The 16384-nt window shown below is 43.3% G+C and overlaps 1 protein-coding gene across 1 annotated transcript in view; it reads left to right on the plus strand.

Moving 5' to 3' along the window:
• igf1ra (insulin-like growth factor 1a receptor) overlaps positions 1-16115 on the plus strand; it is a 70639-nt gene extending 54524 nt beyond the window's left edge. Inside the window, exons 11-21 of the mRNA XM_047595452.1 lie at positions 1391-1668; positions 1794-1936; positions 2514-2679; positions 2780-2882; positions 3114-3184; positions 3276-3505; positions 5957-6061; positions 6280-6439; positions 6686-6815; positions 8584-8718; positions 12532-16115. Of these exons, the coding sequence (XP_047451408.1) occupies positions 1391-1668; positions 1794-1936; positions 2514-2679; positions 2780-2882; positions 3114-3184; positions 3276-3505; positions 5957-6061; positions 6280-6439; positions 6686-6815; positions 8584-8718; positions 12532-13060 (2050 nt within the window). The 3' untranslated portion in view covers positions 13061-16115. The remainder of the gene's footprint in view (positions 1-1390; positions 1669-1793; positions 1937-2513; positions 2680-2779; positions 2883-3113; positions 3185-3275; positions 3506-5956; positions 6062-6279; positions 6440-6685; positions 6816-8583; positions 8719-12531) is intronic.
• The last annotated feature ends 269 nt before the right edge of the window (positions 16116-16384 follow it).

Consider the following 16384-nt stretch of genomic DNA (forward strand, 5'->3'; position numbering starts at 1 on the left):
TTTACTGTAATCGCCTGCTGTTGAAACTCAGAATACGCACAGACGACTTGCTAATGACTCCCTGGAAGTTACCTCTTCCTCCAGCGTGTCCCCTCCCTTCTACACACTCAAAACACAGTCAGGGTTTTTCTTTTTTTGTTTTTTTTTTTTTTTTTTTTGGAATGGTTAGGACACTAACTGTAGTAACTCACTAGATGCAAGGCCTTGCTTAGTCTAATATTCCGGTCACGCAAATGCTCTTTCATCTTCATTTTTCTCACGCGTCTCTCTTCTTCTCCTCGTGTTGGCTTTTGTGACAGGCAACTCGTCGGTGTGAGTCAGACTCACGCATCTGTGTCTTTGCTCTGCATCTCCCTCTCTCTCGGCTGTCACTTTTCATATATTTATGATGCATTGTCAGTAGACGCTGAAGTGCTCGGCTTTGCGTTGCTGGACAGCAGCACTCGTAACTGTCGGGGAGGAATGTTGACATGTCGGTGCGACTGGTCTTTCCCACGTATCCGTCTGCGTCTCCTCCTCTAGTCTGCAAAATGCTCAACTCGAGCTTTAGTTGTTAACCCTCTACGTTTAACGTTACACTCTGCGGAGCGCTGGTTGCTGGTTGCTGATCGACAGGCGACTCCACCTTCAAAGATTCTTTGCTCACGCGTTGATTGTGAGGATTTATGGATTTTGTTCAGTCTGAAAGGATTGATAAAAATATGTTTGGGTTCTGGATTTCTTAAAAAAAAACATTCTGTGCAAGTGAATCTTTGAGCTTAGCTGTATATACTGTGTTTACACCTTAGCCATCTCTTCATTCTGTACAACTCAGTCAGAGTTAGGACTCTTCTGGCTCAGCTGCAGGTTTTACAGGTAGACAAAATATCTCTAACACAACCGCCGCTGCTGCAGTCACAGCTGTCGCCACACGTTTGCCCTCAGTAATGACGATGTCCAGCTCCACGAGGCTGCACAACTTAAGTTTCCTGAACACTTTGGTTGAGAATGTCTGTCACACAAATGTTCTGCAGACTACTTTTCTGTTGTTGTTGTTTTTTTGTTTTTTAAAAAAAAGAATAATTTGGAAAGTTTCACTCCGTCTGTTTTTTATTTTTATTTTCCATCCACCTTGCAATGATCCATCTGACCTCATCCAGCTCCACAGCATCACAGGGAGTAGCTGTGTCTGGACACATGCCCCATAAACACATGCACACACAAAGTATACACTCACCCCACCCGCTCCAGCGAGATGTTTTTAAGCTTTGTGCAATATTCTTTTGGAAGTCGTAAACCTGCTATTACACGTTACATTAACATTTCCAGGAAAGTATTTTCTGTTGTCCTTACAGTGCTTGCGCGTTGCACTTAAATCAACTTTCTATTGGACCGTGTCTCTGCATTTCAGACCGCGCGACCGCAGGCGAAGAGACGTTTTTGGCGTTGCAAACAACACTCATGACGGCGGTAGGGGGAACACCACCCTTGGCCCATGGGATAACAGCACAGATGGCATTCCCCCTGTCAAAGAGTACCCGTTTTCAGAAGACAAGAGCGTGGCGGAGCACTTGGAGATCCCCAACTTGCGTCCCTTTACTGTCTACCGCATTGATATCCATGCCTGCAACGAGGAGGTGGGCAGCTGCAGCGCTGGAGCCTTCGTCTTCTCCAGGACCAAACCTGCAGGTCAGGGTCTGGACACAGTCCAGATATGGAACAATGGAAATAGTACACTCTAACACATTATTTATTTATTTTTTTCTGAAATTGTACACCCTTGTTGTAATGTTGCGGATGTGTCTGATCTCCAGTCAGGGCAGATGACATCCCTGGCAAGGTGAACTACGAGAGGAATGAGAAGATTGAGGGGTGTGTGTTGCTGCACTGGCCGGAGCCCATCATGCCCAACGGACTCATCCTGATGTACGAGATCAAGTATCGTTTGGGGAATGAGGTGAGCCCGGCTGGGTCTAATTATAAGGCCCTTTCAGACATGTTTTAAGATGCACGCAATGAGGCTCTGTTTATACTGTTCATAATATAAATAGAGCTCATAACAGCCTGATCGTCGGCCTCTTCTCCCTTTTTAAAGAAGTCGAGAATATGACTGCTTTACTGTTCTCACATCAAACTCTGTAAATAAACACACATATACAGAACAAACAAAGAGGCCTGTTTCTGCTCTCTAATGGTGATTGGAATCTGTTTATATAGAGTTCTTCACTTTGTTTCAGATGCAATAGTTACAAAGGAACCTTCTCACTTTTTTATTTTTCTGATGACACATGTATCACTCATACAGATATTGTAGTAACTCAGATAAAAAAAATAGACCCAAGCTTCCTTCTTAAGCAAAATAAAAACATCTACCACCATGTTAAAATTAAGTGAGAAAAAGTGTTTTTAATTTGATTAAAGATCAGTAATTTCTCATAGTCCCTATATTTGCTTAAAATTAAGAAAAACAACAACAAAAAGACAGAACCACACTGTCTCCAAGCGCTAACCACCGCGTGTTTGTTCTCTTCCAGCCTGAGAAACACGGCTGCGTGTCGCGGCAGCATTACCGCGAGTACAAAGGAGCCCGGCTGACCAACCTGGGCTCGGGGAACTACTCGGCTCGCGTTCGCGCCACCTCTCTAGCGGGAAACGGCTCTTGGACGGAGAGCGTGTCCTTCTACGTGCCTCCGCCTAAACGTAAGGCGACAGCCCCTGCTCTGGTCAAAAGCGTGTGTCGTAGATGTGAAGCGGGACCCACGGTGGACGCTGACCTCTTTCTGTTCTTCTCTCCTGACAGGAGATGACGGCGTTACGTTTTACCTGGTCATCATAATTCCCATCTTAGTGACTCTTTTCATCGCCGCCCTCACCACCATCCTCTTCTTTGTTAACAAAAAGAGGCAAGTATTTTTAGGAACGTGTGCTTTCCGCATTGGCCGACGAAGTTCCCTGATTGAGCTGTTCCACCTCACTATGCTTATGAAGCTTAATGACCAGTGTAATGTTAATTACAGTTAATAGTTGCTGCTTTCATTAACGTTCCCCTGTAATGGACTTCCTATTGAGAATTGCATATTGTAACCATAATCAGAGCTGCCTGCCGGCTAACTGAGCTGAAAATGTGTTAACAGGAACAGCGACAGACTGGGGAATGGAGTCCTTTATGCATCCGTCAACCCGGAGTACATCAGTGCCGCTGAGAGTAAGAATATGATATGTTCTCCGTTTTACACAGTTAGACTTTTGTGTGTGCGGGAGTGGTGTTGACCTGCGTGTCTCTTCTGCTTTTGCAGTGTACGTCCCGGATGAGTGGGAGGTGGCCAGGGAGAAAATCACTATGCATAAGGAACTGGGCCAGGGCTCCTTCGGCATGGTGTACGAAGGCCTCGCAAAAGGAGTGGTCAAGGATGAACCTGAGACACGAGTGGCGATCAAGACGGTCAACGAGTCGGCCAGCATGAGGGAGCGCATAGAGTTTTTGAACGAGGCCTCTGTCATGAAGGAGTTCAACTGTCACCACGTGGTAAGATGGACATGGGTCATAGGACGGTTTCTAGAGAAAATGCAGATAGAGTGGAGCAGAATGTGGCTGAAAGTAAATAAGTTGCTCTCAGTTATCATTATATTCTAATTAGTCTGCAGAGATGTACAAATGTAGCAGGTCAAGAGTTCTTATGAGCCATTAGTACATTTAGTGTCTTTATCAAGGTCATTATAGTAAGTGATGCTGAACGGAAAACTGAAATGTAGTGGGGAAAAAGCACACAAAATTAACGGAAATGTTCAAGTCTTTGTCAATTTGGACAAATATTTCAACACAACCAGTAAGAGGAAGCTTTGGTGGCAACTTCATCAAGGAAATGAAACATTTTTAAATGAATAAAGCTAAAACCCAATCCAAAACAAACAAAAAACTACCAGTAAATTGAACACAAAAAAAATGAAAAACAAAATATCAAAACTAATGCAAAATACAAAAAGAACAACTATCTTTACTCAGGCAGCTGCAGCCTGAGGCACGGTTCAGCCTCCCGGAGACTGCGCACAAGCTCCCATCTCCAATCAGCAGGATCGCAGCCACATTAACTGTGTTAAATGGATGCGTTACCAATGTTCCCTTTGGAAAGCCGCTGTTTTAAACCTTTTTAGTGAGTCCCACTGCTAAAAAGCCAAATGTTTAATTATTAAACTCAATTTCAATAATTTGAAAGAGAACTTTTTTCATCCTCCTTAAACCAATTAAAAAAGAAAAGAAGCAGTTTCTGAGTTATCTACAAATAAATTTGACTCTGTGGCGTAGGTCTTCAACAGGGGGTCCATGATCCCTAGGGGGTCCGTGGAGGTACTGCAGGGGGTGGGTCGTAAAATCTTTGGTTGATTAGACATTTTTATATATATATATTTATTTTTTTATTATTTTCCCCCACAAATTTAAATGTCTTTAAATACACATTACCATGAATCCAACTAGGGATGTCACGATTACTCGATTTCACAATTAAATGTGGCATCAAGCGCGATTAATTGATCGTAACGTTTCCTGAATACAGCCAGAAAATATCATGCCAGACCCATAGTTAAGGGCAACTGAAACGGAACAAAAACAAAGTTACGCAACACGCACGTGTTGCCGCGCCCGCGTGTGCTGCTTTGTTTTGGTCCGTGCAAGTTGCAGATTAGAGGCGTGTCTGTGGGGAAAGTGGCAGGAGAGTAATTTCCCCCGACCAAACGTGTTTAATCAGCCGCGTGGGAATATTTTGGATACAGGAAAAACGACCAGGGTGTCGTTTTTGAGGACGGCTTGCCAGCATGTAAATCATATTACAAAGAAATTGCAGTCAAAGGAGAAAACACATCTAATATGATTCACCACCTGAGGGACAACTACCCGACAGTAACATTAAAATACATTCGTCTTAAAGTGCAGCGTGAGTTTTTTTTTTCTTTCTTCTTCTTCTTTTTTTTGTCATCGGACAGTCTCAGTCTCCGTATCTGTGTGACGTGTAGAAGAAAACGCCATGTAGTCAAGGTTCTCACTCAGTCAGTGAGCATTCAGCATTACCTCCTTTTGCTTTCTCTCATCTGTGCATAAACGTTGGGCTTGTGCTTCCAGCTCGATGCAGTGCCTGCATACTTGTGCTTCCAGTCCGTTTCGTGTTTTACTAATTTGTTTATGTCATTGTAATTTAAACATAAAATAATAAGCTTGAACATCTGGTATAAATGACAATTGATGACTTAAATAATTTAAACAACTCTCCTGGGGGATCAATGATTGGTCCTATATAAATAGATACTTAAATATACAAATTCAAATATTGGGTCATATAATTAGTAATATAATTATATTTTGGCATCAAAAGATAAAAAAATAAAGTGATTATCGTAATAATTACATCGACATTAATCGTACTAAGGAAAACTGTAATTGTGACATCCCTAAATCCAAAAAGGATAAACGGAGGCAGAAGACGTTATCTTTCAGTCAGAGCACCACATAAGACCTGTCAGACCTCCTGTACGCAGTAGGCCACGCCCTTATCGCTGCTGAGCCAATCATGATATTGCACGCTGACTCTGTCAGGTTCCCCACAATTGGCTGAGAGCCTGTTTAGTCGCTAGGTGAAATGCAGAAGCTCTCTGCAATAACAGAAGAGAAGCTAACATTGTGTTATTTGAATAGCTTAATATTAAATGCAAAATGATGCTAATAATGCATATTATATATAAATAGCACGAGTTTAATATAGAAACCATATAGTAGATTACATAATCTCTGAACAACAACTAAACCTGAACAACGTTATAGACCCCTGCTTTAAAGTATAGGCCACACGTTATCTAAACTTGAATCCTGACTTCCTGCTTTGAATACATTCTGTCTTTTCCTTTGTGAACCGACCCTGCTGTATGGATTTGGGACAGGGCTTTTGACTTATCCCAGCTGATCTGTGCTCTGTTGTGATTAATGTAGGTGCGGCTGCTGGGCGTGGTCTCTCAGGGACAGCCGACCTTGGTGATTATGGAGCTGATGACCCGGGGAGACCTCAAGAGCCACCTGCGCTCCCTACGGAAAGAAGTAAGCAGCTTTTCCTCACGCACGCTCACCTCGGGCTCCTATACGGTCTCTTAAAGGCATAGATGATGGCGTCAACACATGCACTCTTTGTTTTTCTCCCCACGCGCCACCCACCTCTTTCCTAGTCTCGATAAACTGACACGAAGACTGACTGAGCTGCGTTTATTTTTTTTTCCCCATTTCACCTTTTCACTTCGCCCCCTCTTGCTGTGCTACAGAATTCCACCACCCAGGTACTACCCCCTCTCAAAAAGATGATCCAGATGGCAGGGGAAATCGCCGACGGCATGGCGTACCTGAACGCCAACAAATTTGTCCACAGGGACCTCGCTGCCAGGAACTGCATGGTGGCAGAGGACTTCACTGTGAAGATTGGAGGTAAGTCAAGTTAACATGACGCGTTCAGCCTCGCCAAGGTTGCGTAAGGCTGAACCTGCTCCGCTGGCCTCGAGAATAAGTGCTTGGAATCAAGCGAGCGCCTGAGGCCGCGGACTTCTAATGTAAATGGACGGAGGCAGGGGAGGGAGGTGAAGGGAATAGATGAGCTCTCAGGAGCTTCCTCTCCCACACAGAATGAGTGATATTTAGTGGCTTCCCCAACCCCGATTTTCATTTTTCCTTCAGATTTTGGCATGACCAGAGATATTTATGAGACGGATTACTACCGAAAAGGAGGGAAGGGCCTGCTGCCTGTCCGCTGGATGTCTCCAGAGTCACTGAAAGATGGCGTGTTCACTACAATGTCTGATGTCTGGTATGAGAACGCATCACACGCACGCCTTCATTACACATGTACGAACCTGCTTTAATCCAGGGGAGGGCTTGCTGCGTGCGTTTCAGGGCTGCCTGCATGTCGGCGCTCCTTCACACAGTTCACGCTGTGGGGTCAGAATTGCAAAAAAAAACCTGCAGATCACAACAACTGCTTTACTTAACATTTTGAACGTGCATTTCCTGCCCTTTGACAGCGAGAATTTCCAAAACCATTAAAATGTTTTTGGTTCCTGGCTGGTTATTTGGAAATTCCTCTCTCTGACAGTATCGAGACAGGAGTGTTATCTTTCATTCTGCTGTTTGCATAATTTGCAGCCTGCAGCTCTACTACTACACTTCTCATACTGTAGCTAGCCCTAACTGTTTATCAGCTGTCCCGTACGTATTTGTTTCCCAACTCAAAATGTCCCACAGGTCAGTCCCGAAGAGTGGGCTTAAACTGCTCCAGATGTTTTCAAATGCGGGGTTGCAGTGCCAGCATGAACCCACCTCCACATTTTGTGTAGCATATCTCTCGCTTTGATGTTCTGCAGAGGTTTAGTGTAAGACTAAATTTCGGGCTCGGTGGGAAGGTGACTATTGCTGATGTCTGTCAGCACAAGACACCTTCAACCATGTTTATGCAGCGTAATAAGTCTGAGTGTTGTTACAGTTTTAGTTTCATACTGATACCGATGCACACAGCTTTACATGGTTCTTTATTCCTGAACTGACAGATTTTACGTTGATGAGAAAGTAGTCGTAAAAGTTCAGTGCTGCTTCTCTTTGTATTGTTCACGTCTAACACGTCTCCAGGAGTGAGTCTAAAAAAAGGTTAAAAAGTTTAAAAGAAATTATCTTTGGGAGTTCGTCAGCACAGCAGACAAGAGAAACAACATCAATAAATAAAACCGTATAAACAGATTATGCAACTTGCATATATATTTGTTTAAATGTGTGTACACACAGGACATAAAATGTGCCTTTTTTTAATTTATTTTTTTCCCTCTGTGAGATCCCTTCACTGGACTGGAGTTGGACCAATCAGGCTGCTTGACATTTGGTTCCGTTCAACGCGTCGTTGAAATTTTTGAGGTGTAAACAACTGGCTCCTCTGTCAGCCTATACGACCTATGGTTACCCATAATGCTCTTGTCGGCGCAGTTTAGACATTTATGTGCATCTCCGCAGAAAATTCCATCTACGGCCGTCTCGGCGGGACACTGAGACGAGCTCCACATGTTTATTCACATAGAAAATGTTAAAAATGGTGTAAAAATGGTCGGTGGTTGTGCGAGATGGAAGCCAAGAACGCCTTGTGAAATACCTCGCCTATGGAAAGAAAAACGTGTCTGCAAATGTAAAGTAAATTTAAATTACACATATTAATTTGTATAAATTTAGACTTACAAATCCTCATTGCTTGGCCTGTTCTCCTACATGTGAGCATATGCAAGCAGCACAGGTGTTTATTCAAGATTTCATTAATTTTTTCGTTACGTCGTAGACAGACGGGAAGTCTGTGGCAAGCGAGCAGGGAAATGACACGCAGCGGCGGTTCAGCCAGCTCTTCTAATGCAGTCAGCTCAGCTCAGGGACACTGCTGAGGTCATTCTCACCTACCAGGTCACCGCGAGTTCAGGACAAGTTGCCCAGTAACATCATCTATATAGTTCCTTTCCTAACACGGCCATGCTTCATGACATTTACCCCCAGACGGTTGCAACTTCTTTTACACATTTACGTGAATTTGTCGTCTTTTGTTGCAGGTCGTTTGGCGTCGTGCTGTGGGAGATCGCCACCTTAGCGGAGCAGCCTTACCAGGGCATGTCCAACGAACAAGTGCTGCGCTTCGTCATGGAGGGAGGACTCTTGGACAAACCGGACAACTGCCCCGACATGCTGTGAGTCCCTCTGTCTGCGGTGAATTATCGGGCGGCGTCACGCGTTCAAAGCCCTCCAGGTTTTAGGTTACAACGCCCTTAAAGGACGCATTGTTTAATCCTCTCCCGCCGCTGCCCCGCTCGTCTCCTGCCCCATTAATATTTAGCCCGGCGGCTATTTTAAGTTTGGGGTTCCAAGTGTGCGGGATATCGTGTGAGCGTCTCCGTGTGTACGCTGAGGCCGAGCCAAAGCGAAGGCTGACATTAACGTCACAGGTTAAATACAGTTCGTTGACGACATGGCTGCGGCGGTGGTCAGCTGGTAGTGAGAAGCCTCCTCAGCCGTCGGCCTCGGCCCATAGAAGGGATGCCACAACCCGTGTGTGAAAGATGCCTCTCATTCCTGCAGCAGACGGGCCAAGGAGGGACACGGTGTCTGCCCATCAAGCAAAGAGATCGAGGGCAATAATTCATTAATTCGTTTATAATTCATTAATGAATCACCCCCGGCTGGTACAGAGGAGAAAACAGAGCACAGACGCTCTGTCCACATGCAGCGCTGCATATATGCATTTCTCCTCTTCCCTCTGTGACCTCAATAAGAAGGCATTCTGCTCTCTCCCCTCCCACTCTTCATGGCTGACTTCACCTTAGAAAGAGTGCGCGTAGAAAAAAAAAAAAAAAAAGAGGGCTGAGTGTTGTGTAGACACAAACCTCTGGTTTCTATGGCAGCCTGACTGTTTTGTCCTGATTACAGGAGTGTGTGGATTGTGTTACAGAGGTGGTGGTGGAGTGGGGGCTTAGCTGCCTGGTCTGCGAGCAGCGCACAGGGGAGCCGAGGCGACCATCGGCGGGAGCCCGGCTCCCCTGTGCGCTGCTCGCAGACCAGGCAGCTAAGCCCCCACTCCACCACCACCTCCGTAGTGACTTAATGGAGATTTCCAAAGATTTCCAGAGATTTCCAAAAAGGACCGCCGAAGTAGTGAAGCCAGACATTCATACAGAGACTCGATAGGAAGATACATGAAGTGGAAGTGAGCAGGGTAACACACAGAGGGATGAGTCATATTTGGAGAGCTTTGAATGCCTCCTCCTTGTGCTGCGTTTCCCAAGTTTCTCAGGTAGCTGTGGGCCATTGATTGGATTCCCCATGTTCCTGTCTAGAGTTTCCTGAAGACAAAAGTGCATTCTCCCTCGCAGGTTCTGGATGAAAATAAAATCCGGAATCCAGGCGATCGTGCTCGGCATCACGCTTCACTGTGGACCGGGCAGTATCGCTTTCAGCAATGTGTATACATCAAGGTTTCGTTACGCTGCAGATTTTATTTATTTATTTTTAGCCGTTCTGCAAGGTATTCCTCCCCTTAACATTTGCCGCAGATATTTTTAGTTTTACTTCGGGCCCATCATGCCTGACTCTTTTTTTAATTTTTTTTATAGGCACTATCAATATCAGGTATTTTGCTTTTTTGGCTGTTGACTCACACAAGGAATTTGACTGCATGTAACCTTAGCCAGGCTTTAAAGTTGTGCAGGCGACAAATTTAAAATTGAAATAACATGAAGCTAAACCGAACGAATATACCAAAAACAACAATATATCAGAGGGCTCAGAACTGGGTACTCATGGGTAACCCAGTGACTGCTGCCCTGTCGGTCCAGCGCTGTGTTTGTACGGCACATTTGGCACGTTCAAATGGAACTGACTGCGCCATGGTTTCCAGGTAAGGAACAAGTAGCTGAAAAAAAAAAGAAAAGAAAAGAAACCTCAGACACAAAATATTGAAAGGGTAGGAGGGTGGCTGAAGGGGAAGTGGAGATGTTATTGCAGCACATACAGTATACACCTCATGAATCACCGTGAGCCGTTACATGTTGCCAACACGAGAAGTCGTATGTAAGTCAAGTTGGCCTAATGGCGATGGCATGTGTCATGTGTGCAGTGACTGGCAAGATGTTGACATGAAGTCAGGATTTACTGCAATGTTTTTTTTATATTTGTGTCAACAAGGCTTGTGCTCAGCAACAGATGGTGGAAGGGGAGGTGGAGGGGGGGGGTTCAGCAGGCAGGACTATGCAGACAGGTTACTCTGGTGCATCGGCTCGGCTCCAAGCATTACAAGCCTTTTCATGGGAGGTCTCTGCCGCCTGGGTTTGGACCTCTGAACGTCAACTTTGGGACACTTCCTGCACTTGTGAAAAACAAGTCAGAGCTGCCCCCCTCCCTCCCCTCCCCTCCCCTCCTCTCTCCCGCCTCTCTGGCGCGTGCTCAGTAAAGTGCTACCCATAATCCCTCTGTGCGGAGAGGAGCTGGCACCCAGCTGCAGAGACGGCAAAGACACCACTGGGAGAAAGGAGAAGGGAGAAAAAAAAAAAAAACAAGAGAGGGAACAACAAGAACGGAGCAGAGATGGCCGAGATGTTTATGTCAGCGGGCCTTAGAGAGTATTCTTAGCTTGTTTGTGTATAATTGAAGTTGTGGTGTGCGGTGCCGCACCACACAAAACTGTAATAATTCTCCCTTTTTATGATGTTGTTTTGACATTCCCAAAGCTCGGTTGCCGGCCTGGCACAGTAACCTGAATTATGATTTACTGCTCTGCTGACTGCATGTTACATTACTGATCTGACTGTAATGTAGTAAAAAAATAACATTCACTTTTCACATCAAAAGAACTGGTTTTAAATTATTGTTATTATTTACCTTCTATTTACGGCTAAACATCGTGTAGTCTGCAGCAGGTTTGGACCACATCCACATGTATCCATTTATCCACCTCTGGACTTTAAATTTTAACATTTTATTGGGCGGTATTAAAAGAGACATCATGTTCACCGAGATTGCCTGCCAACACGATTAATGAGCGAGTTAAAAGGATAAGGACACGAATTCATAAATGATTGAACACATCCTCTTTTTTTTTTTATATTCACACTCCTTAATGTGAACACTAAAGCTACACATCAGAACTAAACCTTTTTTATGTGGATGTAATACACCGTGGTTCAGTTAATATTTATATATTATACACATGCAGTAGTTTTCTTCCAAGATTAATGTAGTGAAGTGAGTTTTGGTGCCACAGAGTGGTGAGAGGTGCTGCAACTTCAGTTTTTTTCTGCCCCCTGCTGGTTAAAAACGGGTAGTTTCCCCAAGTTTCACACTTGTTTAAACCCACAGGTGATGGGCGTGTTTTAACTCAATACCCCTCTTTGTTATATTGACCTCCTGAGATCCCACGTCCTCATATGGGAACATTAAGTTTTAGGTTTGTAGCAGCTTCTTATTCTGCTCCATTTAAACTTTTATCCTCTTAGCTAGATATTAGTTGGTGTAAAAACATGATAGTGGGCATTTGAGCAGATTCATTCTGCAGCCGATTACGGGACAAAAGTGGACAAGGTACAAAACCTCATCAAATTTTGAAACTTGCTCATTAAATTTTCTAGTTTAATATGACCCGCAAATTCTATCAATAGTAACAAGCTATAACTTTTGCTAATAAACAAGTACTCGATTGAAGACATTAGACTTCATTACTTGCAATTCTGCTTTTACACAGCAATGATCAGACATGAAAATTAAAAGTTTTATGTTTTGTTACATATTGGTGACATTATCATAATATTGGGTGAAATAATCCCTGTGTCCACACATGAGGACATCTTTTTTTTCCAAAACACTACTTCCTGTTCCAACCCAATAAAAGCTCAGTAGTATTATTAAAGTAGTATATTATATTGTGAAATAAATATGTAAATGACCAGTCTAGTGAAAACTGCTGAAATGCTTTGTTTGTTTTTTTTTGTTTTTTTTTTTTTCATAACATTCAGGTTCGAGCTGATGAGGATGTGCTGGCAGTATAACCCTAAGATGCGTCCGTCCTTCCTGGAGATCATCAGCAGCATCAAAGACGATCTGGATCCTCCCTTCAGGGAAATGAGCTTCTTCTACAGTGAAGAGAACAAGCCGCCGGACACAGAGGAGCTGGATATGGAGGTAGAGAACATGGAGAACATTCCACTGGACCCTGTATCCACGAGGCAGCCGTGTTCTGCTGTCCTTTCCCCGTCTGGTTGTGCGGGAGGCGTGCTGCCTCCTTCCACCCAGCAGTTATCCCCCATGCAAGGCCCGAGTACTCCAGTATTACTGGGACCTATGTCTCCCTCACCCCCGGGCCACGTCGCCTCAGCCTTGGCGTCTCCAGGACAAACCTTGGACAAGCACTCAGGACATGTTTCAGCCAACGGGCCGGTGGTAGTGCTGCGGCCCAACTTCGATGACATGCAACCGTATGCACACATGAATGGGGGCAGAAAGAACGAAAGGGCGTTACCACTGCCCCAGTCGTCGGCCTGCTGATATCAGACCAGCGCCTCCTCCTCTTACACAGGGTAACACAGACCTCTCCTCTATCTCTTAAGGAGGGGTGGATGAGGTAAGACTTTCTTCTACTGTGTGCCAGTAGATGGTCTCTCCACTCCTTAAAGGTCAAACTCTAAAAAACTGAGAAACAGCACAGAAACCTGCTAAAGCATTTGGAGTTTGGTGGCTCAGACTCAACACTGGGGGACTCCTTCCTGCGCTGCCTGTATTTTACTCTTTGTTACATACGAGTCCTTTAAAAAGGAAACCAATGCAGGAAACGTATCCTGACTTACGGATTTACACGCTAACTTAAACGAAAAAAAAATCACCTTTTTAGCATATCTGCCAGCAAAACCAACAGAAGAGCACTTTTTCCTGACGATTTCAGAGAGGATGCGACGGATGTGGTGTTTTTATACAAACACATGAATCTCTCCATAATACGGTATGGATCCATTTCTAAAATGACTTTCCATCAAAATGACTTTCTTTCCGTGAGCTGACCGCGCTCATGTCGTGTGAGGATGCCTCAAATATATAAAGTTCGGACAAAGATCATTGATTCATTTTAATATTCACGTTACTTTGGGATCCCGTCTGGTTTGGGTCAAAAAATTGTAGGGGAGGGCCTACTTTGTATCTGCCAAACTGTTGCCAAATTAAGCTTTTTCTTCAATTTCTTACAGGTGTCCCTTCTCGCTGAAGGCTGTGATTCAGAGTTAAGTCTGTCGGGGGAAAAAATACCAAAATTGTCTGGTCGTTTTCAGATTTCGTGCTTATCTTTGGTACCAAATACTCCTGGAGCAGTTTTGTATGTGTGTGTATGTGTGTGTGGGATGGGGGGGGTTGTACCGGGACTGAATACATGACTCCATGTGCTGCTTTCAACATCTGCAGTTTTAGCAGAATATGCACCCTCTGCACCGCTGAAGCTAAACAGAACTGCACGCATCAGCACTGAGTCTCAATCATGGGGGATTTGAAATGTGAGCAAAGACAAGTTTAGAGTCGGTGTTTGTCAAATAATTGAGACATTTTCATTATGAAATCAGAAGTCATTTTTAAAAAACGCCAGTTAACGGTTAAATATTATTAGACTGAAGAATCCAGTCTTGTTAACATGACAGAGCCTCACTTAAACAACAACCATTTACACATGACTTATAGTTTCAGAGTTAGATTATTATTTGGTAGCCTATGAAAGTCATTCTTCGAAGCAGAAATATCCTGATCTTCCTCACGACTTTGGATTATTCAGTATTATAATTGATAGCAACTCGCATTTCAAAAATAAAGTCCAACTTTGGACATATTTGCATCAAACAAGAAAACTTTCCCCTTCAGCCTTTTCGCTCGTGAACCGAGTCGGCAAATCTCTGAATCACAGCCTCGGCCTGTCGTTTTTTGTTTTTTTTTTGTTTTTTTCTCGAACAAATTTTTATTATTTTTTAAATCACCAAAATATCAAAGCATCGGAAGTCTCACACTGCAAATCACTGAACATCACAGTCTAAGAGTACGACTCTGCCTCCGCTCTGGTTTCTCCGCATCTTTTTACGGGTGCATTTCATGTGGGAGGTGAACGGCGTTCGCCGATACTGCTGTTGAAATCTAATGGCACCGAGAAAACACAAAAAAAAAAGGCATGAAACGAGAAGCTGTTGGATTTCGGTAGTCTCGAAGGCGAGTCGCAGGGGGTCTCTTTTAGAATTAGTTTCTCTACATTTCAAACACATATAAAGGTCTTACAGTTGTATTTTTGACTGCAGGATCGTTTTTATACACATCATTGGTTTTGTCACTTTTTTAAAAACCTTTTTACGGTTGGAAATGTTTGCCTCTATGTCTGTACAGAACAAAGCTGCTATTTTATTCTTTTCTCTCCCTCTCTCTTTCTCTCTTTCTCGGATGTTCTGTATAAAGAAATCCTTCAGGTTTGATATTTTATGGTCTCCACTACAGTCCATTTCTAATATCCTCAAACTGTTTAAAAAAATAAATAAATAAAACGACAAAAAATTAGACATTAAACCCCCCCTTTTTTTTCTGTTGGCCCAAAAAATTTCTCTGTAACACTATATTTTGTTCATTTGCCTTTTATTTTTATGAAATGTTTCCTCTCTTGTATTTGTTTTGTGGATGTCTATATTATTTTTTATTATTATTAATATTAATATTATTTGGAATGGACACCTTAGCTCGATGTGTGAGCGTGTACTTTCTGCACCCTTTTTTGTACTTGTTGTCTAGCACTGCGCCTAGCATTGCCCTCTAGGTGCAACTCAATCTCAGGTCAAAGTAAAGGCTTTGCTTTCTCCACACATTCTCATGATCATCCTGTACTCGTCTCACCTTGTATACACTAACCTTTCCTACCTACCCCCACCATGTGTCAAGTCAAATAGTGCCCTCTTTCCTTCCCTCTGGCTCCCCCCATTGACCTCTACAGCAAACTGTACCCGTTTCCCCCTCCTCCCCCGGTGCCTCCTTTTGAAGTCAGGATTAGTTCCAGTATACAAGATGCGTACTTTACACCAGATCTGGAATTTTAACCCATCCATTTCCTGCCTCTCCTCAATTAAAATAGGGCTAATTGGGTTTTCTTGTTTGCCTTAATTACGCCACCCATCCTTTAACCATTTAAAAGTCTTTTTTTTTTTCCCCTTTTTCTTTTCCTTACACTCAAGCACAATGCCACTTCTGCTAATGTCACTTCTTCAAAGAGAGACTTATTATTATTTGTCTTCGTAAATCACTGCTTCTGAAAACCAAATAAAGGATGGGTTAAAGTCCAGGGAAGGGAACACATTTCAATGTCATGAATGGAAAAAAAAGGTCTTAAAATGGCTGAATAGTGAAAGTGTTTTTGAAGGATTTCTCCTCATGTTGCCTGGTGATTTTTATTTTATTTTCTTTTTTCCTTTCTTCAAAGTTATTTTTTTTTCTGTAGGAGTGTTATTTATTTATTTTTTTATTTTTCCTTTGTGATATCAGTTTAAATCACTGTATAAATGCCCCTTGATTCAGTATAAAGTTGGATTTTTTTGTATGCATTTTCTTTGGTGTCATGACTGGGGGACTTAAAAACCTTTTTTTTTTTCTTTTTTTTTTCTCCCCCTCTCCCCTTCGAGCATATATCTACCTCACTCTTTTAAAAAAAATATATATGTATGGAAAACAAATACATCTCACTCCTCTACTTCTCATCAGTCTTTACGGAAACCTCAACCGAATAAAACCCCCCAGGGATCTAGATAAACCTCACAAAGCGGACTAGGACAGGAGATGGAATGGAAGCGACGTGGAGTCAGCCCACCG

Source organism: Mugil cephalus, chromosome 10, assembly GCF_022458985.1.
Source record: "Mugil cephalus isolate CIBA_MC_2020 chromosome 10, CIBA_Mcephalus_1.1, whole genome shotgun sequence".
NCBI classification, from domain to species: Eukaryota; Metazoa; Chordata; class Actinopteri; order Mugiliformes; family Mugilidae; genus Mugil; species Mugil cephalus.